This window comes from Marmota monax, unplaced genomic scaffold (assembly GCF_021218885.2).
Source record: "Marmota monax isolate L192 unplaced genomic scaffold, Marmota_monax_Labrador192_F-V1.1 WCK01_AAM20220418_F8-fsc00017, whole genome shotgun sequence".
NCBI classification, from domain to species: domain Eukaryota; kingdom Metazoa; phylum Chordata; class Mammalia; order Rodentia; family Sciuridae; genus Marmota; species Marmota monax.
Genome location: NW_026695241.1, coordinates 7,729,804 through 7,757,084, shown reverse-complemented (window position 1 = coordinate 7,757,084; position 27,281 = coordinate 7,729,804). Strand labels below are relative to the sequence as shown.

General features: G+C 37.4%; 1 protein-coding gene across 5 annotated transcripts in view; it reads right to left on the bottom strand.

Annotated features, from left to right (window-relative positions):
• The window catches only part of Eml5 (EMAP like 5), a 190,995-nt gene that overhangs the window by 68,140 nt on the left and 95,574 nt on the right, over window positions 1–27,281 (bottom strand). For all 5 annotated transcript variants that reach the window (XR_006851029.2, XM_046440696.2, XM_046440697.2 and 2 more), the window contains exons 18-21: window positions 26,798–27,000; window positions 26,072–26,183; window positions 24,676–24,803; window positions 19,677–19,818 (exon numbers count right to left, since the gene is read on the bottom strand). Coding sequence is in view for 4 of the 5 variants with exons in the window: in XM_046440696.2 (XP_046296652.1) it covers window positions 19,677–19,818; window positions 24,676–24,803; window positions 26,072–26,183; window positions 26,798–27,000 (585 nt within the window). In the remaining variant the exon portion in view is untranslated. The remainder of the gene's footprint in view (window positions 1–19,676; window positions 19,819–24,675; window positions 24,804–26,071; window positions 26,184–26,797; window positions 27,001–27,281) is intronic.

Here is a 27,281-nt window from a genome sequence, read left to right as displayed (position 1 = left end):
AGGATTTATACTCACAGGAGTAGACATGAATTCTGGATTTGCCTTCTGCCTGTAATGCTTCTGCTTGCTCCACCATCCGTGAAAGTCCTTAAATCATCATCACAGTATTCCATACTTTGATCAAGGAACTCATTGCACAGTGAAGGATGTATAGGATTAGTCTTATGTCCATGTAATTATCTGGTTTTATCACAGATAAAGATGCTAACAGAAAGTCAAATGGCTTACTGAAGACTAATTTACCACCACTTGGGAAATAATACCCCAAAAGACTGGGGTTCTGTCTTTATAGGCTTCAGTATAAGCTTTGAATGATAAGCTACTATATGGTGCTATGTACCTCACTGCTAGAATACATGGATCTGGACATTCAGTGGTTCTTCTATTATATCTAGTAACCAACTTGTATAATTTTGTTTCACATTGTAGAAACTCTGAGTGGTGATGATTTATAGCCTAAGTTCCCAAGCGCCAGAGGAATGCTTCTACCAGACGACATAAGAATGGTTCCACTGAACTGAAAGATGAGACTGCCATCTGGCCATGGTGAGCTCCTTATGCCACTAAACCAACAGGAAGAGAAAGGGGTTATTACAGTTCTGGCTACAGTGATGTATCAGGGGAAACTGAGTAATTGCTATACAAAGAAGGCAAAGAGTACTATGTCTGAAACTTAGGGGATCTTTTGGGATGCCTGTTAGTCCTTCCATGATCAATGGTAAAGATGGAAAATGATAGCAACCATGAATAAAAGGTAGAGTTATTAAGATTTCAGATGCTTCAGTAATAAAGGTTTGGGTCTCCCCACCAGCTAAATAATGTCAAGAACGTGAAGTTCTGGCTATGGACAAAGAAACTACAGAATAGGTACTGTAAGAAAGAGGTTATTGATATCAACTACAGCTTTATGACCAACTACAGAAACAAGGAGCAGAGCAACATTGTATAAATGTTTATATATATATACACACACACACACACACACATATACACACATATATGTATGTGTGTGTATATATGTATATGGTATATATATATATATATACACACATACTTAGTGTGTATGTGTGTGTATATATATATACACACACATGCACTATTTAGTTTTTTCCTTAATATTTCATAACATTCATTAGAAGTTAGCTTCACAATTTATTCTTTTTTCTTGTAGTACTAAGGATTGAACCCAGTGATACTCTGAGCTATATCCTCAGCCCTTTTTATTTTTTATTTTGAGACAAGATCTCACTGAATTGTGGAGGATGGCTTCTAACTTGTGATCCTTCCACCTCAGTCTCCTGAGGGTCACTGGGATTATAAGTATGCACCACTGCACCCAGTTTTATAATTATTCTTTTTTGTAATTTTTAATTTTTTAAAGATGTTGATAGACATTTATTTCATTCATTTATTTATGTGGCACTGAGAATTGAACCCAGTGCCTCACACATGCTAGGCAAGCACTCTACCACTGAGCCACAACCCCAACCTACAATTATTCTCAATGCAATAGAATATTCAGTAAGATTCTGACTAAATTTGACAGTAATTACTGCAGTAATCAATGGATATAAAGACTGCTGGGACTATCTGTCTTCCCTATTTGAGGAACATGTGAGAACTTCTTCACTTGAACCAAGGGTAACTGCATCTCTGGCTAAAAACATAACGTTGGTTCTGTGAATGTACTGAAGATCAAATGTGTGTAGAAAGGAGCATGTGGATGCTGATTAGCCAAAAGGGCAGACTGTGCCAGTAACTAATTTATTGATGCTCAGTTCCAATTTTACTGTTTGGACCTCATAGACTGTTTTGCTTTTGCCTGCTGACTGATACTAAATTTGGCCAGTAGAGGGTGCTAGAGAGACACTATAAAGTCCAAACTGGAGAAGGTGACTCCCTCCTATTTCTGTGCTGCTTTACATACATTGCCAGGATACTGGTGTGTAGGAAGCCTGCTAGCAATATTCACAGTGGAATCTTCATTTGAGTTCTCCAGAAAGTTTCTCCACCATGACAGTAATGGTCCTAATGACTCAGTTACAATTTGCAGCCTCCAGCAAGATTCTCCACCAACACAGCAGAGTCCTCACAGTTCAGTGGCCTTTGCCCTATGTTAAACTCTTCACCAACCAAGTGGTCCTGCCCATTCAGCTCCGGTCTGTACCCCCGGCAGGCTTCTTCACCATAGACAGACTGAGCCTTCTGGTGACGGCCACACCCTTTCCAAAAAGGTCTGAATATTCTTTAAATTCTTTGTTTGCTCTTCCTCAGCCTAAAGGTAGAAGTTGCTTTCTATGAGAGCTACCTCTACAGCCTTTTTACAGTAGTTACCACCTTTTATTAGTTAATAATACTTTTTTAAAAATAAATTTACCCTTTGAAATGAGTAGTGTAGTTTCTGTCTTCTAACTAGGCAGAAACTTTTCTCATCTCTAAAGTGTGATTTTACATATGGAGGGGAAAAAAGGCTAGGGGAAGACCGGAAAATTCACCAAGAGAGCAAAAAGAAGAAGCAGAGCCAGCAAAGGGAATAAGTTAGGAGCCAGTGAAATAGACGGGGAAACAAAGGTATGCATGAGTTCCAGAGAAAAATGAAAGAAGAAATGATCGTTTATATCAGAAACTGCTATGAGGTTAAGTAAGGTGCAGACCAACCAAGAGACTGGTAGGAAGTTCAATAGACAAATAGAGATAAAAGCCTAAGTGGAGTGGCTTGTGGAACAACTATTTTGAAGAGTTCTGCTTCAAAGGAGAAGCAGAGAAACAGAATAATACTGAGATCAATCATCACAGTTGCATGTTTTATTCAATTCTTATTCTGCTGGTTGGGTGCGGATAAAGAACAGGTAGAAAGTTGAGTTAAAGCAAGATTAGCATAGCAGGAAAATTCCCCAGGGATGAAAAATAGAAGGGCATCAGGAATGGTGGTACATGCCTATAATCCCAGCTACTTGGGAGGCTGAGACCAGAGGATTACAAGTCTGAGGTCAGCTTGGGCAGCTTAGTGAGACCCTATCCCAAACTAAAAGAAAAAGGGCTAGGGATGTAGATCAGTACTACAATCCTCTTGCAAGTTCTAGGGAAGAATCCTTCCTTGACTCTCTATAGCTTCTGGTGGTTCCCAACAATACTTGGTATGCCTTGGCTTACAGACACATTATTCCAGTCTGTGAGTCTATCACCATACTGTGTTTCTCATATGTATCTATATGACTATGTCTTCACAGTCATTAACTGTAATGGCCATTCTAATCTTATGTGACCTCATCTTAACTTGATTATATCTAAGGAAACCCTATTTACAAATAAGGGCAACTATTGGGAGTTAGGACTTCAACCTAACTTATTCAGGGACATAATTCAACTCACAACAAATGCAACAGCAAAGAGCTATAATTTCCTTCTATAAATCATAAATCTAAATACGATGAAAAATCAAACTGCATTCTTTTAAATAAACATTGCTTTGCTATCAAGAAAAGGGCTATAGTCCCCACATAAAAAAGTTATTTAAAAAGATATTCTCAAAGCTATCAAATAAGAGATGGTATTATTTGATGACAAAAAAAGTCAGAGGATGCAGTGCTGTGGTACACTCTTGTGGTCCCACTTACCCCAGAGGCTGAGATAGGAGGAGAGGCAAGACTGGGCAACACAGCAAAATTTCATCTCAAAAACAGGGGTTTCTTTAAAAAAGAAAGAAAAAGCCAGGGGAAATTTAGAATGGAATATATTTATCATTATACTGTACTCAAACAAATATATAATGTACTCAGCAAGCACCTTTTAGATATCTGAGGAAATTTACACAAAATTAATTACTTTTGTAACTCTATGACAATGTCATTAACAAATATCTTCCAAATTCTCTAGTTTATTGAAGTATAAATTTTCAAATTAGTTTCTAATGATTCTCTGGATTTTTTTTTCTGTGGTAGTATCTCCTTTTTCAACTCTTAATTTTATTGATTTGGGTTTTCTCTCGCTTTTGTTTAGTTAAGGATTTATCAATCTTTTTTTTTTTTTTGTACTGGGGATCGAACTTAGAGGCACTCAACCACTGAGTCACATCCCCCACCCTGCTTTGTATTTTATTTATATACAGTCTCATTGAGTTGCCTAGCACTTGCTTTTTTTTTTCTTTTTCTTTTATTTATTTTTCATGTATTTAATGTGTTTTGTTAAATTTTTATTTATTTTTTATTTATATATGACAGTGGAATGCATTACAATCCTTATTACACATATAGAGAATAATTTTTAATATCTCTGGTTATAAACACAGTATATGTACTGTGTCTTCATACCTATACTTTGGATAATAATGATCATCACATTCCACCATCATTAATAACCCCATGCCCCCTCTCTTCCCCTCCAACCCCTCTGCCCTATCTAGTGTTCATCTATTCCTCCCATGCTCCTGCTCCCTATCCCACTATGAATCAGCCTCCTTTTGTCAAAGAAAACATTCAGCATTTTTTTTGGGGGGATTGGCTAACTTCACTTAGCATTATCTTCTCCAACACCATCCATTTACCTGCAAATGCAATGCTTTCATTCTATTGCTGAGTAAAATTCCATTGTGTATATATGCCACATTTTTTTTTTATCCATTCATCCACTGAATGGCATCTAGGTTGGCTGCACAGTTTAGCTATTGTGAATTGTGCTGCTATAAACATTTATGTGGCTGTGTCCCTGAAGAATGTTGTTTTTAAGTCCTTTGGGTATAGATGAGGAAAGGGATAGCTGGGTCAAATGGTAGCTCCATTCCCAATATTCCAAGAAATCTCCATACTGCTTTCCATATTGGCCGCACCATTTTTCAGTCCCACCAGCAGTGTAGGAATGTACCTTCTACCCTACATTCTTGCCACCACTTATTGTTGTTTGTCTTCATAATAGCTGCCATACTGACTGGAGTGAGATGAAATCTTAGAGTGGTTTTGATTTGCATTTCTCTAATTGCTAGCGATGATAAACATTTTTTCATGTATTTGTTGACTGATTGTACATCATCTTCTGAGAAGTGTCTCTTCAGGTCCTTGGCCCATTTACTGATTGGGTTATTTGTTTTTTTGGTGTTTAACTTTTTGAGTTCTTTATATACCCTAGAGATTAGTGCTCTATCTGATGTGTGAGGGGTAAAGATTTGCTCCCAAGGGCTGGGGATGTGGCTCAAGCGGTAACGCGCTCGCCTGGCATGCATGCGGCCCGGGTTCGATCCTCAGCACTACATACAAACAAAGATGTTGTGTCCGCCAAAAACTAAAATAAATAAATAAATAAATATTAGAAAAAAAATTTAAAAAAAAAGATTTGCTCCCAAGATGTAGGCTCTCTATTCACCTCACAGATCATTACTTTTGCTGAGAAGAAACTTTTTAGTTTGAGTCCCATTTATTGATTCTTCATTTTAATTCTTGTGCTATCTGAGTCTTATTTAGGAAGTTGGGGCCTAATCCCACATGATGGAGATTAGGGCCTACTTTTTCTTCTATTAGATGCAGGGTCCCTGGTTTTATTCCTAAGTCCTTGATCCATTTTGAGTTGAGTTTTATGCATGGTGAGAGATAGGGGTTTAATTTCATTTTGTTGCATATGGATTTCCAGTTTTCCCAGCATCATTTGTTGAAGAGGCTCTTTTCTCCAATGCATGTTCTTGGCACCTTTGTCTAGTATAAGATAATTGTAGTTTTGTGGGTTAGTCTCTGTGTCCTATATTCCATACCATTGGTCTACCAGTCTGTTTTGGTGCCAATACCATGCCATTTTTGTTACTATTGCTCTGCAGTATAGTTTGAGGTCTGGTATAGTGATGCCACCTGCTTCATTCTTCCTGCTAAGGATTGCTTTAGCTGGGTCTCTTATTTTTCCTGATGAATTTCATGATTGCTTTCTTTATTTCTATGAGGAATGTCATTGGGATTTTGACCGGAATTGCATTAAATCTGAATAGTGCTTTTGGAAGTATAGTCATTTTGATAATATTAATTCTTCCTATCCAAGAGAAAAGTAGATCTTTCCATCTTCTAGGGTCTTCTTTGATTTCTTTCTTTAGGGTTCTGTAATTTTCATTATATAGATCTTTCAGTTTTTTCATTAAGTTGATTCCCAAGTATTTTATTTTTTTTTTTGAGGCTATTGAAAATGAGGTGGTTTTCCTCCTTTCCCTTTCTGTAGATTTGTCACTGATATACAAAAATGCCTTTGATTTATGGGGTTGATTTTATATTCTGCTACTTTGCTGAATTCATTTACTAGTTCTAGAAGTTTTCTGGTGGAACTTTTAGGGTCTTCTAGGTATAGAATCATATCATCAGCAAATAGTGCCAATTTGAGTTCTTCTTTTCCTATGTGTAGCCCTTTAATTTCTTTCATGTGTCTAATTGCTTTGGCCAGTGTTTCAAGAATTATGTTAAATAGAAGTGGTGAAAGAGGGCATCTCTGTCTTGTTCCAGTTTTAGAGGGAATGCCTTCAGTTTTTCTCCATTTAGAGTGATGCTGGCCTGGGGTTTAGCATAGATAGCCTTTATGATGTTGAGATATGTTCCTGTTATCCCTAGTTTTTCCAGTGTTTTGAACTTAAAGGGGTACTGTATTTTGTCAAATGCTTTTTCTGAGTCTATTGAGATGATCATATGATTCTGATCTTTAAGTCTATTGATATGATGGATTACATTTATTGATTTCTGCATGTTGAACCACCTTGCATCCCTGGGATGAATCCCACTTGATCGTGGTGCACTATCTTTTTGATATGTTTTTGTATTCAATTTGCCAGAATTTTATTGAGAATTTTTGCATCTATGTTCATTAGAGATATTGGTCTGAAGTTTTCTTTTTTTTGATGTGTCTTTGCCTGGTTTTGGAATCAGAGTGATACTGGCCTCACAGAATGAGTTTGGAAGTGCTGCCTCTTTTTCTATTTCCTGAAACAAATTTGAGAATATCGGTATTAGTTCTTTAAAGGTCTTGTAGAACTCGGCCATGTATCTGTCCAGTCCTGGGCTTTCCATGGTTGGTAGACTTTTGTTGGTGTCTGCTATTCCATCACTTGAAATTGATCTGTTTAAATTGTGTATATCATCCTGATTCAATCTGGGTAAATTATATGACTCTAGATATTTGTTGATGCCTTTGATATTTTCTATTTTATTGGAGTACAAGTTTTTAAAATAATTTCTAATTATCTTCTGTATTTCTGTAGTGTCTGTTGTGATATTTCCTTTTTTATCACATATGTTAGTGATTTGAGTTTTCTCTCTCCTTCTTTTCATTAGCATGGCTAAGGGTCTGTCAATTTTATTTATTTTTTCAAAGAACCAACTTTTTGTTCTGTCAGTTTTTTCAATTGTTTCAATTTCATTGATTTCAGCTCTGATTTTAAAAAAATAAATAAATGACAGGGCTGGGAATGTGGCTCAAGTGGTAGTGAGCTTGCCTAGCATGCGTGGGGCACTGGGTTTGATTCTCAGAACCGCATAAAGACAAAATACTGTGTCCACCTAAAACTAAAAAATAAATATTAAAAAAATTAATGACAGTGGAATGCATTACAAATCTTATTACACATATACAGCACATTTTTTCATATCTATGGTTATATATAAAGTATATTGACACCAATTCATGTCTTCATACATGTACTTTGGATAATGATGTCTATCACATTCCACCATCCTTATTATTTCCTGTCTTCTGCTGCTTTTGTTTTTGATTTGTTCTTCTTCTTCTAGGGCTTTGAGATGTAGTGTTAAGTCATTTATTTGTTGACTTTTTCTTCTTTTTAAGGCATGAACTCCATGCAATGAACTTTCCTCTTAGAACTGCTTTCATAATGTCCCAGAGATTTTGATATGTTGTATCTGTGTTCTCATTCACCTCTAATATTTTTTAATCTCCTCCTTGATGTTTTCTGTAATCTATTGTTCATTCAGCAGAATATTATTTAGTCTCCAGGTGTTGGAGTAGATTTTATTTTTTATTTTATCATTGATTTCTAATTTCATTCCATTATGATCTGATAGAATGCAGGGTAGTATTTCTACTTTTTTATATTTGCTAAGAGATGCTTTGTGGCAGGTATTTGGTCTATTTTAAACAAGGATCCATGTGCTGCTAAGAAGAAAGTATATTCTCTCATTGAAGAATGGAAATATTCTTTTTTTTATATTTTTAATTTTTTATTGTGGGTTGTTCAAAACATTACAAATTTCTTGACATATCATATTCCACACTTTGATTCAAGTGGGTTATGAACTCCCACCTTCACCCCATACACAGATTGCAGAATCACATCAGTTACACATCCATTGATTTACATATTGCCATACTAGTGTCTGTTGTGCTCCGCTGCCTTTCCCATCCTCCCCCCTCCCCCCTCCCCACCTCTCCCCTCCCCTCCCCTCCTCTCTCTCTAACCCCTCCACTGTATAACCCTGAGGGTCTCCTTCCATTACCATGCAATTTCCCTTCTCTCTCCCTTTCCCTCCCACCTCTCATCCCTGTTAAATGTTAATCTTCTTCTCCTGCTCCTCGTCCCTACTCTGATCTTAGTTACTCTTCTTATATCAAAGAATACATTTGGCATTTGTTTTTTAGGGATTGGCTAGCTTCACTTAGCATAATCTGCTCTAATGCCATCCATTTCCCTGTAAATTCTATGATTTTGTCATTTTTTAATGCAGAGTAATACTCCATTGTGTATAAATGCCACATTTTTTTTATCCATTCGTCTATTGAAGGGCATCTAGGTTGGTTCCACAGTCTTGCTATTGTGAACTGTGCTGCTATGAACATCGATGTAGCAGTGTCCCTGTAGCATGCTCTTTTTAGGTCTTTAGGGAATAGACCAAGAAGGGGAATAGCTGGGTCAAATGGTGGCTCCATTCCCAGCTTTCCAAGAAATCTCCATACTGCTTTCCAAATTGGCTGCACCAATTTGCAGTCCCACCAGCAATGAACAAGTGTACCCTTTTCCCCACATCCTCGCCAGCACTTTTTGTTGTTTGACTTCATAATGGCTGCCAATCTTACTGGAGTGAGATGGTATCTTAGGGTGGTTTTGATTTGCATTTCTCTGACAGCTAGAGATGGTGAGCATTTTTTCATGTACTTGTTGATTGACTGTATGTCCTCCTCTGAGAAGTGTCTGTTCAGGTCCTTGGCCCATTTGTTGATTGGGTTGTTTGTTCTCTTATTGTCTAATTTTTTGAGTTCTTTGTATACTCTGGATATTAGGGCTCTATCTGAAGTGTGAGGAGTAAAGATTTGTTCCCAGGGTGTAGGCTCCCTATTTACCTCTCTTATTGTTTCTTTTGCTGAGAAAAAACTTTTTAGTTTGAGTAAGTCCCATTTGTTGATTCTAGTTATTAACTTTTGTGCTATGGGTGTCCTATTGAGGAATTTGGAGCCCGACCCCACCGACTGTAGATCGTAGCCAACTTTTTCTTCTATCAGACGGCGCGTCTCTGATTTGATATCAAGCTCCTTGATCCATTTTGAATTCACTTTTGTGCATGGCGAGAGAAAGGGATTCAGTTTCATTTTGTTGCATATGGATTTCCAGTTTTCCCAGCACCATTTGTTGAAGATGCTATCCTTCCTCCATTGCATGCGTTTAGCCCCTTTATCAAATATAAGATAGTTGTAGTTTTGTGGATTGGTTTCGGTGTCCTCTATTCTGTACCATTGGTCCACCCACCTGTTTTGGTACCAGTACCATGCTGTTTTTGTTACTATTGCTCTGTAGTATAGTTTGAAGTCTGGTATCGCTATACCGCCTGATTCACACTTCCTGCTTAGCATTGTTTTTGCTATTCTGGGTCTTTTATTTTTCCATATGAATTTCATGATTGCTTTCTCTATTTCTACAAGAAATGCCGTTGGGATTTTGATTGGCATTGTATTAAACCTATAGAGAACTTTTGGTAATATCGCCATTTTGATGATGTTAGTTCTGCCTATCCATGAACAGGGTATATTTTTCCATCTTCTAAGATCTTCTTCTATTTCTCTCTTTAGGGTTCTGTAGTTTTCATTGTATAAGTCTTTCACCTCTTTTGTTAGGTTGATTCCCAAGTATTTTATTTTTTTTGAAGATATTTTGAATGGAGTGGTTGTCCTCACTTCCATTTCAGAGGATTTGTCGCTGATATACAGGAATGCCTTTGATTTATGCATGTTGATTTTATATCCTGCCACTTTGCTGAATTCATTTATTAGCTCTAATAGTTTTTTGTAGAGCCTTTTGGGTCTGCTAGGTATAGAATCAAATCATCTGCAAATAGTGATAATTTAAGTTCTTCTTTTCCTATTTTTATGCCTTTAATTTCTTTCGTCTGTCTAATTGCTCTGGCCAGTGTTTCGAGAACTATGTTGAACAGAAGTGGAGAGAGAGGGCATCCCTGTCTTGTTCCAGATTTTAGAGGGAATGCCTTCAGTTTTTCTCCATTCAGAATGATGCTAGCCTGAGGCTTAGCATAGATTGCTTTTACAATATTGAGGTATGTTCCTGTTATCCCTAGTTTTTCTAGAGTTTTGAACATAAAGGGATACTGTACTTTGTCGAATGCTTTTTCCGCATCTATCGAGATGATCATATGGTTCTTATTTTTAAGTCTATTGATGTGGTGAATAACATTTATTGATTTCCGTATATTGAACCAGCCTTGCATCCCAGGGATGAATCCTACTTGATCATGGTGTACAATTTTTTTGATATGTTTTTGTATCCGATTCGCCAGAATTTTATTGAGGATTTTTGCATCTAGGTTCATTAGAGATATTGGTCTGTAGTTTTCTTTCTTTGAAGTGTCTTTGTCTGGTTTAGGTATCAGGGTGATGTTGGCCTCATAGAATGAATTTGGAAGTTCTCCCTCCTTTTCTATTTCCTGAAGTAGCTTGAAAAGTATTGGTATTGGTTCTTCTTTAAAGGTTTTGTAAAATTCTGCTGTATACCCATCCGGTCCTGGGCTTTTCTTAGTTGGTAGTCTTTTTATGGTTTCTTCTATTTCCTCAATTGATATTGGTCTGTTTAGGTTGTCTATAGCCTCCTGACTCAATCTGGGCAGATCATATGACTTAAGAAATTTATCTATGCCTTCACTATCTTCTAATTTATTGGAGTATAAGGATTCAAAATAGTTTTTGATTATCTTCTGTATTTCTGAAGTGTCTGTTGTGATATTGCCTTTTTCATCCCGTATGCTAGTAATTTGAGTTCTCTCTCCTCTTCGCTAGCATGGCTAAGGGTCTGTCGATTTTGTTTATTTTTTCAAAGAACCAACTTTTAGTTTTGTCAATTTTTTCAATTGTTTCTTTTGTTTCGATTTCATTAATTTCAGCTCTGATTTTCATTATTTCTTGCCTTCTACTTCTTTCGCTGTTGTTTTGCTCTTCTTTTTCTAGGATTTTGAGATGAAGTATGAGATCATTTATTTGTTGGTTTTTTCTTTTTTTAAGGAATGAACTCCAAGCAATGAATTTTCCTCTTAGAACTGCTTTCAATGTGTCCCATAGATTCCGATATGTTGTGTCTGTGTTTTCATTTATCTCTAAGAATTTTTCAATTTCCTCCTTGATGTCTTCTATAACCCATTGATCATTCAGTAACCTATTGTTCATTCTCCAAGTGATGTATGCTTTTTCCTTCCTTCTTTTATCGTTGATTTTCAGTTTCATTCCATTATGATCAGATAAGATGCATGGTATTATCTCTACTCCTTTATATTGTCTAAGAGTTGCCCTGTGACATAATATATGATCTATTTTTGAGAAGGATCCATGTGCTGCTGAGAAAAAAGTGTAACTGCTTGATGTTGGGTGGTATACTCTATATATGTCAATTAGGTCTAGGTTATTAATAGTGTTATTGAGTTCTATAGTTTCCTTATTCAACTTTTGTTTGGAAGATCTGTCCAGTGGCGAGAGAGGTGTGTTGAAGTTTCCCATGATAATGGTATGGTGGTCTATCAGACTCTTGAACTTGAGAAGAGTTTGACGAACATAGCTGCACCATTGTTTGGGGCATAAATATTTATGATTGTTATGTCTTGTTGGTGTATGGTTCCCTTAAGCAGTATGTAGTGTCCCTCTTTATCCCTTTTGATTAACTTTGGCTTGAAATCTATTTTATTTGATATGAGTATGGACACTCCTGCTTGTTTCCGAAGTCCATATGAGTGATATGATTTTTCCCAACCTTTCACCTTCAGCCTATGTATCTTTTCCTATCAAATGTGTCTCCTGTAGGCAGCATATTGTTGGGTCTTGTTTTGTGATCCATTCTACTAGCCTGTGTCTCTTAATTGGTGAGTTTAAGCTATTAACCTTTAGGCTTATTATTGAGATATGGGTTGTTCTTCCAGCCATATTTGTTTATTTCTGTTACTAAACATGGTTTGTTTTCCTCTTTGATTATTTCCCCCCCCTTTACTGTCCTACCTCCCACTGTTGGTTTTCATTGTTATTTTCCATTTCCTCTTCCTGTAATGCTTTGGCGAGGATGTTTTGAAGAGATGGTTTTCTAGCTGCGAATTCTTTAAACTTTTGTTTATCGTGGAAGGTTTTAATTTCATCCTCCATCCTGAAGCTTAATTTCGCTGGATACACAATTCTTGGTTGGAACCCATTTTCTTTCAGTGTTTGAAATATGTTATTCCAGGATCTTCTAGCTTTCAGAGTCTGTGTTGAAAGATCAGTTGTTATCCTGATTGGCTTACCCCTAAATGTAATCTGCTTCCTTTCTCTTGTAGCTTTTAAAATTCTCTCCTTATTCTGTATGTTGGGCATCTTCATTATAATGTGTCTAGGTGTGGATCTCTTATGATTTTGCACATTCGGCGTCCTGTAGGCTTCTAGGATTTGGGATTCTGTCTCATTCTTCAAGTCTGGGAAGTTTTCTCGTATTATTTCATTGAATAGACTGCTCATTCCTTTGGTTTGGAGCTCTGTACCTTCCTGTATCCCAATGACTCTTAAGTTTGGTCTCTTAATGTTATCCCATATTTCTTGGATGTTCTGCTCATGGTTTCTTAACAGTCTTGCTGAGCTGTCTATGTTCTTTTCCAGTTGAAATACTTTGTCTTCATTGTCTGATGTTCTATCTTCTAAGTGTTCTACTCTGCTGGTAGTATTCTCCATTGAGTTTTTAAGTTGGTTTATTGCTTCCTGCATTTCTAGGATTTCTGTTTGTTTGTTTTTTATAACCTCTATCTCCCTGTATAGTTGATCCTTTGCTTCCTGGATTTGTTTGCGTAATTCATTGTCGAAGTGATCTTTCATTGTCTGATTTTGCTGTTTAATGTCTTCCTTGATACTCCAGATCATCTGAAGCATGTATATCCTGAATTCTTTATCTGACATTCCATCTGCTGCAGCTGTTACCTCTTCTAAAGTTGCGTTGACCTGCATTGCTTGTGGTCCTTTCTTTCCTTGTCTTTTCATACTGCTTGCGTATCTTTCCTGCAGGTGCGGGCGGCGGCTCTGCTCTCTCCTTATTCCAATTGGGGTGTCGTGGCTACCACGCCGGCAGGTCACTGGGCCTGTTCTGGGCGCTGGCAGCGGCTCTGTTCTGCCCCTACTCCAATTGGGGTGACAAGCGTACCACGCCGGCAGGCCACCGGGCCTGATCCGCCGGTCGGTTGCAGGTTTGCCTACCCTGCAGGAGCGGGCGGCGGCTCTACTCTGCCCCCACTCCAAATGGGGTGATGTGTCTGTCATACCGGCAGGCCACTGGGCCTGTTCCGCTGGTCGGTCGCAGATCTGCCCACCTTTCGGGCACAGGTGGAGGCTCTGCTCTGCCCCTACTCCAATTGGGGTGTCGTGACTACCCCGCCTGCAGGACGCTGGGCCTGTTCCTGGCACGGGCGGCGACTCTGCTCTGCCCCTACTCCAATTAGGGTGGTGTGTGTACCACGCCGGCAGGCTCCTGGGCCTGATCCGCCGGTCTGTTGCAGGTCTGCCTACCTTGGAGGCGCGGGCGGCGGATCTGCCCTGCCCCTCCTACCACGCCTGTGGACCCCTGGGCCTGATCTGCAGGTTGGTCACAGGTCTGCTCACCCTGCGGGCACAGGTGGCGGTTCCGCTCCGCCCCCACTCCAATTGGAGTAGGGCCTGATCCGGGTGTGGGAGAAGGATCTGCTCTGCCCCTACTCAAGTTGGGGTGACGTGTGTACCACCCTGGCAGGCCACTGGGCCTGACCCGCCAGGCTGTCACAGGTCTGTTTACCTTGCAAGCGCGAACGGCGGCTCTGCCCTGCCCCTCCTACCACGCCCATGTACCACTGGGTCGCGGGTCTGCCCACCTTGCGGGTGAGGGTGGCGGCTCCGCTCCGCCCCCTCTCCAATTGGGGTCACGCGGTCACCACGCTGGCGAGCCGCTGGGCCTGCTCCGGGCACTGGCAGCAGCCCGTCCCCTCTGGCTCAACAACAAATTGAGGAGACTCGGGTGTCTGTGCCTCACCCCCCTACCAGGAGACCAACTGTTTATGTCACCGCTGGTATTGATGAAGTTCTCTCCTCCGCCGCTTTCTGATGACATCAGATCTCTGCCATGTTGGTATCCTATGCGAATGGCAGCATTTCGTTCCCCTTGCCGGGCAACCAAAGCAATGGGTGAGTCCTGACCGGCCCTCAGCAGGACCCGGACCGAGAAGCAGTTTCCGCGGGCTCCTAGCCCTGGGCCAGGGAAGTTCCGGGAGCCGGAACTCGGCCGCTCCGTGCTCGGTGTAAGCTCCTATAAGTGTAGGCTCCAAGAAGCAGTCCCTGCGGGCTCAGTTCCGGGAGCCGGAATTCAGCCGCTTAGTGCTTGGTGTATGCTCTGATAGGAGCAGGGTCCAAGAAGCAGCCTCTGCAGGCTCCGCAGCCCTGGGCCAGGGCGGTTCCGGGACGGTTCCGGGAGCCGGAACTCGGCCGCCCCGCGCTCGGTGTTCGCTCTGATAAGATCAGGTTCTAAGAAGCACCCAGGCACTGAACCCTAGCAATCTGTCTGCAAGCCGCAGGCGAATGGCAGCCTGAAATTACCTGTTCTATGGCTGAATGAGCTGCGGTCAGTCAAAAACAGGTATGGTGACGTCAGCTTTCCAACATGGTGGCTGCTGGCCTCCTCTGTGGTCTGACCGGTGTGGAGAACCGAGATGGACCGCTTCCTTCCCCCGTCTCGAACCCAGAATTCAGCCCTGAGTACGGTGCTTGCACGGCTGGCAGAAACTGCAGCGCTGTATCCCTGTGTCGCTATCTCCTCGTTTCCCAGCGCGCGCTGCAGACTCTAGCCGCGGGGCGATTTGCTGAATAAGCAGTGTTACCCTCCGTGCGACAAACCTCTCGCGTTTGAGTCCCCGTAGCCGATCCTCGTGCGATAGAAATCCTTCCTCCAGGTTCCGGAGCACCCCACTATTGCTGGAAATTCCTAACAAGATATCCTTTAGCCGTCCTGACTTGTCATACTCCCACACAGTGAAGCAGCACACGGGGGCAATGCACTCCCCTCGCCGCCATCTTCCTTCTTGGAAATATTCTATATATGTCAGTTAAGTCTAAATTACTGATTGTATTATTGAGTTCTATAGTTTCTTTGTTCAGCTTTTGTTCGGAAGATCTATCTAGTAATGAAAGAGGTATGTGAAAGTCACTCAAAATTATTGGGTTGTGGTCTATTTGACTCTTGAACTTGAAAAGAGTTTGTTTGATGAACATAGTTGCTCCATTGTTTGGGGCATATATATTTATAATTGTTAAGCCTTGTTGATGTATGGTTTCCTTGAGCAGTGTGTAGTGTCCTTCTTTATCCTTTTTGATTGACTTTACTTTGAAGTCTACTTTATTTGATTTGAGGGTGGACATCCCTGCTTGCTTCCACAGTCCATATAAATGGTATGGTTTTTCCCAACCCTTCACCTTCAGTCTGTGAATGTCTGTTTCTATGAGACGAGTCTCTTGGAGGTAACATATTGTTGGGTCTTTTGTTGTTGTTGTTGTTCAATCTGCTAGTCTATGTCTTGATTGGTGAGTTTAGGCCATTAACATTCAGGGTTATTATTGAGACATGATTTGTATTCCCAGCCATTTTTGTTTATTTTTGGTATTTAACATGACTTGGTTTCTCCTCTGATTAGATATTCCTATAGTATAATCTCTCCCTCTGCTGATTTTCATCATTGTTTTTCATTTCCTCTTCTTGAAATATTTTGCTGAGGATGTTCTGTAGTGCAGGCTTTCTTGCTGTAAATTCTTTTAACTTTTATTTATTATGGAAGGTTTTTTATTTCATCATCAAATCTAAAGCTTAGTTTTGCTGGTTATAAGATTCTTGGTTAGCATCCATTTTCTTTCAGAGCTTAGTATATGTTGTTCCAAGATTTCCTGGCTTTGAGAGTCTGGGTTGAAAAATCTGCTGAGACACAAATTGGTCTCCTCCTATATGTGATCTGATTCTTCTCTCTTGTGGTTTTTAAGATTCTATCCTTATTCTGTATGCTAGACATTTTCATTATAATGTGCCTTGGTGTAGATCTATTGTAATTTTATACATTTGGTGTGCTATAAGCCTCTTGTATTTGGTTTTCCAATTCGTTCTTCATGCTTGGGAAATTTTCTGATATTATCTCATTGAAGAGATTGTGCATTCCTTTGGTTTGAAACTCTGTCCCCTTCCTCTGTCCCAGTGACTCTTAGATTTGGTCTTTTGATACTGTCCCATAATTCTTGGATGTTCTGTTCATGGTTTCTAACTTTCTTCACTGTGTGATCAACTTTATTTTCCAGGTTGACTTCAAAGTAAAGTCAATCAAAAAGGATAAAGAAGGACACTACATACTGCTCAAGGGAACCATGCACCAACAAGACTTTAACAATTATACATATATATGCCCCTTTGTGTTCATTATCTGATGTTCTTTCTTCCAAGTGATCTAGTCTGTTGGTTATGCTTTCTATTGAGTTTTTAAAATTTGATTTATTGTATCCTTCATTTCAAGGATTTCTGACTTTTTTCCCAGGGTCTCTATCTCTCTCTTGAAGTAATCTTTTGCTACCTGTATTTGCTCTCTTATCTCATTGTTGGAGTGATCAATTTTTGCCTATATTTGCTCGTTTAGGTCATTCTTTAATTCACTGATCATTTTAATTATGAACCTTCTGAACTCCTTCTCTGACATTTCATCAACTTCGCTGCTGTCCATAGGTTCTGTTATTATAGTGTCCTAATTTGTTTGGGGCACTTTCCTCCCTTGTTTTTTCATGTTGTCTATGTGTCTTCCTTTCTTGTAGTGTGGATATGAAATATTACAGTCTCTTCCCTATATTCTTGTAGTACCTGTGCAGATTGTCTGTATCTCACCTTGATGTTGGGCTTCCAGACCCTGCTTGTGTCCCTCAATGAATGCTACTGCATCCTGTGTCTGGGTCCTGTGTAAGTTGGAGTGGGTGGATCTTGGCTGCTGGGCTTGACCTCCCCTGGTAGTCTGCTGGCTGGAAGGGGCAAGGGGCCAAAGGCTAGGCTCTGGTGGTATCTGCCCCGCCAGGGGATGGGTGAACCAGGCCTACTGAGAGCCTGGATCCCACATGGGCCAGTGTGGGTGGATCTCCTTGACTTTTTTCTTAAATATTTTTTTTTTAGTTGTACTTAGACACAATACCTTTGTTTTATTACTTATTTTTATGTGGTGCTGAGGATCGATTCCAGGGCCTTGCACATGCTAGGCAAGCACTCTACCACTGAGCCACAACCCCAGACTTAGTGCCTCACTTTTGTTGAGGCTGGTTTTGAACTTTCAATCCTCCTGCCTCAGTCTCCTGAGATGCTGGGATTATAGGCATGCACCACTGCACACAGCTAGGATACAAGTTTTTAATGGGAACTATCCAATGTGTAATTATACACTAAAGTTACAAAAGTCTGGCAAATATTTTTCTTCACAGGCATTATAAACATTAAATCATGCACATTTACACTTTTGCTTATTTTAACTGGCTTCCATAAACTTGTTTGCCAGAAATTTTCCTAAGAACAGTCTATTTTAACCATAATGACTTATTTTTATAAAATGTTAACGCTCACAACTATGATACTTGTATATACATTTGCTAAAGAAAAGAGTATTTGCTTACTGATTCTTTCAGAAAGAATACAGAATCATGAATTTTGCCTTCAACTTAATTCAGAGATCTAGTCATAGAAGAAGGCACTAATACTAGCAGACAATTTTATTTTAGCATTGATATAATACATAAATCCAGATTCAGAAAACACAACAAATCTTAAGCTGAATAAATAAAAGTAAACCCATATACATGCACAATGTTATTTAACTATACCTATATAACAATTAAAGAAAGTGGCAGAAAGCAGAATGCTTTCAACCAAAAAAGTCAGAAGAAGTTCTATTAGTATTTAAGAATGAGAGTAAAATATCAAGATATGTTCAGACTAGTGGTATACCATGGGCAGGATGAGGATAAAAATTCACTCCATGTGCAATACATAGCCAATTGAGAAGTTAAACACAACAATAATAAATGTGAATAACCATCACTGTGTTTTGGACCATTCCCAGCAGCCTGCCCTTAGTATGTCTCTGGTTCAGATCAAGGAAACTGAGGGAATTTTTAACAAACCTTCATTAGAGAAACTCTAAGGATATATTTTAGGAGGAAGAAAACTATAAAGTAACAAGTCTGAGATGCAAGAAGAAAAGATGAACAAAGAAAGTATAGGTATAAATAAATCTAAATAAATAACGACTGCATAAAAGAATAATAATGCCAACTGAAGGTAGTTGTAGGAGGAAAAAAACCAACAGAGAATGAAACTGCTGGACATCAGTAATTAAAAAATGGGGGAGTAAAGTGACCAGAACTAGACTATTCTATAGATTGTGATATTCAGTTTTTGAACTGAGTGTACTTGTTAAATATTTAATAATAACTCTAAAAGAAGAGAATAAACACTAAGTTTCAAGTCAATAGAAGGAAGTAAAAAGAAATTAACAGAATGAATTATAAATTCATGCTACCTAACTCCAATCTGGCCTTTACTATGGCTAGACAATCCTTTCCTTCATCTATTGGCTCTATCACATTTCTTACAGTAACTTGTTCCCAACATTTCCAGGGAAAGTCCTCCTATGGTTATCTCCATTCTAGAAGATAACATTCTCTACCACTCAAAAGAATTTCAGAGCTCTCTGTAAATCTCCATCTGCCCTAGGTTAATAACAACTTTTTTACCAACAACTGAACCATTTCTCTCTATATACTACCAGTTTCATCTGCCTCTTACAAATATACTCAGTTTTGTTGTATCCTCAAACAGCCTTCCCTTACCTCTGCTACCTCTTTTAAAGTGAAGGCCTTCTTTCTTAGTTTCCAGTTCTAAATTACATATAATCCATAATTGCAAGGGGGAGAAAAACTTAATTTCCATTTACTTCCTATATTCTGTCTTCTAACATGTCATTGAAAAATTAGCTGGGTTTAGGTATGATCATAGAAGGTTCCATAATGCAAAGAATGGGCATAATTAATTTTCTTTATGCGCACCATGAGTAAGTAGACACTGAATAAATATTTTAAAAATTTTCATGTACCTAACTATCGCTTTTTTTATATTTATAAAGGTTAGAAAATGGCTATAACTTAATCTATGTTCAAGTCTGAGAGCCTCTTACCCTTTTTCAGTTTCCGGACAGCCAACATACAATGACTAGGAGAGAGATCCCATATTCTTAAGGTTTTATCATCACTTACAGTAGCACAGATCGGCAGATAAGGATGTGTAGCCAAACCCCATACCTCTCCTTCCATGTGTCCCTATAAAGAAAACAGTATCAATTTAACCTAAAAATATATGCATGACAGGAGCTCTACACACCTGGTTACCAGTAAAACTGATATTAAAAAATTAAAAACCCAACCATTTAAAGTTTGGAAATGGTTTTGAGGAGATACAACAAATGAAGAAACATTTATTCATAAAAAATCTGCTAACATTTGGTAAGAACAGTGAGAATCTATGGTATTTAAACTGAGATCCAGTGCTTTGTCCCTCCTCCCAAAACTTCATGCTGGACTGATACAAACAAGAACACCTGGCTGTCTCCACCGTTCCCAGCAGAAGAGCTGTCTACCCAGTGAGGGTACCAAGTCAGGCATTCCTTATCTTGTCTAAGCTGTCAGTTGTGGAGGCTGAATTCCTGGTGAGCAGACTGACAGGCAGAAGTTCCCTTCTCCCCAGCCCCTACTCCATATGGAAACTCCACCACTGGTGTCCTAGTGGAAACCCAAGAAAACCTAAGAAGACCTTAGACTATTGCCCTTTCTCTCTTTACCAAACACTCAGCCTTAAAGCCTGTCTTATTCTCAATTCAAGAGCCCTGACTCAGATATTTTCCCTGAAGGGAGAAGCAAGTCAAAACAAACAAACAAACAAAAACAAAACAAAACGAAGTAAAACAAACGAATTAAAAAAAAAAACTCCTAATCTCAAAAGAATTGACTTTATTTATAGCAAAGCAGAGAAAAGTTAATGACTAGGAATTCTCTCAAAAACAGTGGAGGGATGGAAGTGTCAGTGTATGCCTGTGATCCCAGCTACGCAGGAAGCTAAGTCAGGAGGAATTGCAAGTTCAAGCTTGGGTAACTTACTGTAAACCTGTCTCAAAATAAAAAGGAATGGGGATGTAGCAAAATGGTAGAGCAATTGACTAGCATGTTAGGCCCTGGGCTCAATTTCTAGTAAAACAACAACAAACCACCACCAACAAAAAAACTGTGGAGGTTGTGATGAAAAGTAAACAGAAGGAGATTTATAGAATCATATGACATATGAATCTAAACTAGAGACCACCTAGTTTGTCCAAAGGAACCAGAAAACTCTCAGAAGTAGCTAGGAGGATCTTTGTTGAAGTCACTACAAACCTAGGGAAATGCTCCTTTAAAGGAGTCAAATTTGATTGGTTTAGTCTGTGGAACAATTTATACTTCAAGAAAGTATTGAAAAGAATAGAGCAGTCAGTCAGTAATTAAAGGAGTTTAACAGTTAAGTGTGGTCAAGGCAAGAGACAAAGTACAGGTAATACTTCCTACATGATTTTATAAAGCCATTTCACTCTGATACCAAAACCAAACATCACAAGAAATCTACCAAGACATCACAAGAAATCTACAGACTAATATCCCTTAAAAAGGTGGATTCTAAAACCCTCTACAAAATCCTAGCAAACTGAATTAAACATATGGAAAGATTTTTATACAACTAAGAATGCAAGATTGCCAAATTCAAAAATCAGTTAAGATAATATGTCACATTAATAGAACCAAGGACAAAAACCATATGATCATCTGAGTATACATGGAAAAAGTGTAAGATAAATCCCTCCCTACCAATGTTTAGAAAAAACTAGGAATAAGAAGGTTTCTCAACCGAGTAAAGAGAATCTATGAAAAAGCCGTGGTTCCATTATACTTAATGGTGGAAAGCTGAATTCTTTTTCTCTAAGATTAGGAACGAGACAAAGGTGTCTTTTCTAACCACTTAAACATTATACTGAAAGCTTTAGCCAGGACAATAGGGCAAGAAAAAGAAATAAAAGCCAATCAGATTGAATACAAGGAAATAAAACTATCTCTACTTACAGATGACATGATCTTATATATAGAAAATCCTAAATAATCTACTTATTAAACTATTATAATAAATGAAGTCAACAAATTTATTGGATATAAGGTCCTATTATAGGCTATATTATAGGCTATGTACGAAATCAACTGTATTTCTCTACACTAGTAATGAACAATCTGAAAACAAAATTAAAAAGAACTGTATAATGGTATTACAAATAATAAAATACTTACAAATAAATTGAACAAAATAGATATAAGACTTGTATACTGCAAATCACAAAACCCTTCTGAAAAAAGAAAAGGTCTAAATAAATAGAGAGCTATCCCATATTCATAGGTAGGAAGACTTAATCCTGTTAGGATGAATCCCTAAACTGATCTACAGACAGTGCTGCTACAATCGTCATATTTTTTTTTAACTATTTAACATTTACATTAGGTATAAACATTCCCACATTTTTAATTACTATAGTTTTATATTATCTTTTTTATTTTTCCTGGAGAATTTCTCAAAGATTTCTTGATCTTCTTTTCTCCTCTAGATGATCTTAAAAAATCTTTCTAGAATTTGTGAAAAATCTCATTAAAGTTTGAATTGTAATCATATTGAATCATATTGAATCTATCATTTATTTTTTCTTGGATAGTTTAACTACAAAATTCTGGGTTACTATGTAGTTCTTTTATATGAACAGCATGTTTTTTTAAAATATTTATTTTTTAGTTTTTAGGTGGACACAATATCTTTATTCTATTTTTATGTGGTGCTAAGGATTGAATCCAGTGCCCTATGCATGCTAGGCAAACACTCTACTATTGAGCCACAACCCCAGCCCTGAACAGCATGTTTTATGTCATATTTTCAAACTTGTTATTGCTGCTACATAAATACTATTGATTTTTATATGCTGATTTTGTATCTAAACATTATTTCCAACAATTTTTCAGTTTATTCTTGATATACAAATTTGTTGTATCTAAAAATACCACCGTTGTCCATTTATTTCTAGCACTTACACTTTTATTGATTTGTTTTACTGAATTGGCTAAGGTTTTACCCATATTGGACAAAAATGGTAATGTGGCATCTTCCCTTGTTCCTGATTTCAAAATAAAAAGACAATGAAATCTTAAATTTATAATAAATACCCCAAATAATGAAATTTGGTGGGTGTATAGCTTAGTGGTTAGAGCACATGCTCAGCATGTGTCAGGCCCTGAGTTTAATTCCCAGCCTCCCCCCCCCCCAACAATGTATTAAAAACAATTTTAAATCCCAGTGGCTTGAGAGGTCAAGACAGGAGGATCTTGAGTTCAAAGCTTGCCTCAGCAATGTCGAGGCACTAAGCAATTCAGCAACACCCTGTCTCTAAATAAAATACAAAATAGGGCTGGGGATGTGGTTCAGTGGTTGAGTGCCGCTGAGATCAATCCCCAGTACCAAACAAAAACAAAAACAAAAAAATTTTAATTTAATTTTAATTAGGCTGGGATAGCTTCAGTGCTTTAGGTGCCTATGTAAGATAACCAAAGCCCCATGTACAAAATAAAGTGAAACTAGATACTTTACCAATCAGAAACAGCCAACTAATCTCTAATTAAGGTTTTCCCACTCTAACCAATCAACTAGATCTTTGTTGTCCACATTGTCTGTAAAAGCTCGCTGCCTGTGCTCCTGCAGCAGATTCTGCTGAACCTCTTCTGGTTTCAGATGCTGTCCAATTCACGAATATTTTAATGTTCAAATACACTCTGCTAATTTTATTTTGCCTAAAGTATTTCTCTTAATAAATATCATTTAGTACTTAATTTTTTTTATAATTATGAAACTGTGGTTTTTAAAAATTCCATCTCTGAATTCATCCATCAGAGGGTACTTGTGCTAATATTTCCTAAGATATCATAAACATATTAAACACAGAAAAATGAGTGTATAACCGTATGATAAAATTTTATTGCTAAAAACATTTATTATAACTCCATTTTTAATTTCAAAGGCATTTATAAACTGAAATTGAGTAAGATAGCATTAATTTAATGTTTTATCATTTGCATATTTATTCTTTAATGTCATATTAATAATATAATAAAGCATTAAAGAATGTGCAGTGTTCTCATCTATGTGTACTTTTTGCTGTCTTAAGAGTGAAGTGGAGGTTAGAAGAGAGATAAGTGAGTATTAAGAAAGAAAATAATTCTTTTTCAGAGTAAAAGGCAAACCAAAGTTTGATTATTATATAGAATTGCATAAGGACAGTTTTTCATCAGGATAGAGCCAACCTCACTATGTTTTACAGTGTTGATCTATTTCCCTCCTTACTTTTCAGAAAAATATAATACACTAAAGAAATGTACATGTAAAAACCTTACATGCCACTCTATGGAAATGTTAAGGGCCATATGGCCAACAGCTATTGCTGGTATGTTTATATTTCTACTACACAGATTTTTATATTTCTGATTTTCTGTTTTATTATTGACATACTTTGACTAATAAATGTTTTCAGCAATAAAATTTTATCATACAGTTATACACTCATTTTTAAAAATATTTTTATTTATTTATTTTTAGCTATAGTTGATATGTGTATGTGGTGCTGAGGATAGAACTCAGAGACTCCCATGTTCGAGGCGAGCGCTCTACCACTGAGCCGCAACCCCAGCCCTCATTTTTTTTAAGTTAGAAACTAACAATGACTCATCTACAGAGCTTCACAGAAAAATAACTGCCTTATGTTAAACAAACATATCTCAAATAGATAAAATTAAATGTGAAATAAATGTGCTGGGCTAAATTCTTAACAGCCAGTTTTTCTATTGGTTTATTTTGTGATAAGAATTAACTCAAAATATTGGCAATTATTCCATATGAGAATAGGAATATTTATTTACTGATATTAGTGATAACCAAATTAAAATTTTTCTTTACATATTAACAAATATTTCCCTAATTAACATTATTTTTCACCACTGTCAACTTTTCTTATGTCATGAAAGAATAAATTCTATGTAAAGAGAAAAAAGCATATTAGTATTTCAAAGTACCTGGACCAGAAGTGTTACTGGGCCACTTTTATCCACTTCTAATATTTCACCATTCTTTGTGCCAACTAAAATATGACCATGGCCTAATGATATGGCACGTATAGATGGGTTATCTTCCAAGAGAAGACCTGAAATGTTAAAATGAGATGTTATTATATGTATGAAGTTATTAATAAAAGGACGTATTGTGACACTACTATTTTTTAAAATATTTATTTTTTTAGTTATAGGTGAACACAATATCTTTATTTTATTTTTATGTAGTGCTGAGGATCGAATCCAGTGCCTTAGGCATGGCAGGTAAGCACTCTACCACTGAGCCACAACCCCAGCTCGTGACAGTTATTTTGACAATGAACCCATACAAGGTTGATTTCTCCTGTATTTCAAGAATTCTAATAATGCACTGTAGTTCCTTCAATCGATTTATTAATTTCAAAAGAAGTACACAAATATAGTAGAATTTTATTGTTTTTGTTGTTGTTGTTTTAAGGTACTGGAGATTGAACTCAGTATTCCACATATGCTATGTCAGTGTTCTATCACTGAATTATACCCTAACCCCTGACAACTCTTTCTTTACTTCTGTGTTAGCCCTTCCTCATCAATCTCCTGCCCCTCTTAGAACACTTACACTATTCTGATTAGCAATTTTAATTCAATGTAAAATATATTCTTTTATGTCTACTGTGTCCTACACAGGCTTCAGTGATATATTAGTAAATATGACAAACCTAACTCCTCCCCTTTATAGCATACAGTGAGGAAAACAGACCCTGTGTTAGGAACATATTCAAAAAGGAGCATATAGCAAGGAATTTTCACCTTTTTGTGGGGAGGTGAGGATAGGGAAGTCATCCTAGAAGAACTAGTGTTTGAGATTTGAAAAATGAGAATGTAATTAGGAAATGGAGGAAGAGGGAAGAATAAATTCTAGGCAAAACTAATATGCCAAAAGTCTGGAGGCCAGACAGAGCGTGGCATAGTGCCTTAAAGGAAGAAGTGCATTGAAAGTAAAGGCAAAGGGAAGAAGGGCCTGTGAGGTTAAGTAGCAGGGTCAACAAAAAGCCATGATGAAAAAAAAAAGCCAAGTCAGAAAACAAGTTCCTGGCTGATGATAAATATGATGCTCACATGGAAATTTCCTTTGAAAAATTAAAAATATTAAAAGTTAATATTGATAAAATTGTACTTGGCTAATATTTTATTACATGTATCTCAGAAAACATATTTTTGAAAGAATAGCAATGATTCTGGTATCAAGTAAGTCCCAATTAAATCTGATGCCCATTGAATAAAGAAGGAAAAATATATTCCATGTGGTCCACCTCAATAATCAAGTTAACTAATGAACAATTGATCTCTTTTTTTACAAATAAATTAAATCTCAAATCACCTTTGGATCCTGGGGCCAAAGCAGCTCTTTTTATAGCATAGGTCTTGAGACATCTTTCAAAAGAGTCATCCCAAAGAGCTACTATACCATCTTTTCCTCCAGTTACAAATCCCTATGAAAATAAAATATTCAAATTATTAAAGATTTAAATATTTTAAAAAATAATAACCTCCTTCATATTGGAAAACTCTAGAGGAAAGACTACAGACAAAAGTTACAGCTTGCAAATAACAGGAATTAGATAAGAATCCATAACAGCTTTTAAAGAATTGACATTAAATCTGTAAAAATACTTAAAATAATAAACATTCTACTATTAGTATAGGATACTAATAATACTAATACTAATTTGGAATTATGAGTTAGATCACCAATTTCAGAAAGTCGCATATATTCTCCTGGAGTCTTTTTAACTTCAGTCTTTACAAAGAAGGAATAATACTGGTATCCACCTGATAGGATATAATGATTATATGTAAAACAATTTTTGACAACTAGTAAGGGATTAATAAATATTAAGTTAAACATTTTTTCAAAATGTTGACCTATTTCAATCTGTGTTTATGAAGTTGAAGAAAGGAACAAACCAAGGTCAAAAGACCCTGTCCCACAGACTATAATAGGGTAGTCCAGCCAAGAAGAACAGCAGGGTTCCTATACTTCTGAAAATGCTCTATATGCCATGATCAGATTGTGTTTAATTTGAAATCTCTTTAAATTACTTACTTTTTCCAGTGCATGCATACTGAACACAGGCCCATCATGTGCTTTAACTGTTTTTACAAGGAAGACATCTCTCCAGATACACACATCTCCTGTGGATGTTCCAGAAAAAGCCATCTCTTCAGTCCATCCATACACTGCACACATCATTGTGTCATTTTTCCCCAATGTGCCTATGTAGCCTTTTCTTCCAATCAATCCTCCCCCTGGTTCATAAAAAATATTACAAGAGTACCACTTTCAAAATATACACAATTATAAAGTACAGTTTCTTTTCTACTATTGTTGTTTGAGTAGAAAGACATGTAACAGTAAGAAGAATTAAAAAGAGAAATATGGATCTCTTAATCAGCAATTCAGATACCACCTTGCATGGTGTATTTTAGGCCATAGTTTTTTTGATAAATAAGACATGGCCTACGTCAGTATTAATAAGTCTTCAGCATTTTTGATAATATTTTACAAAATTTTTAGTATGACATATTTA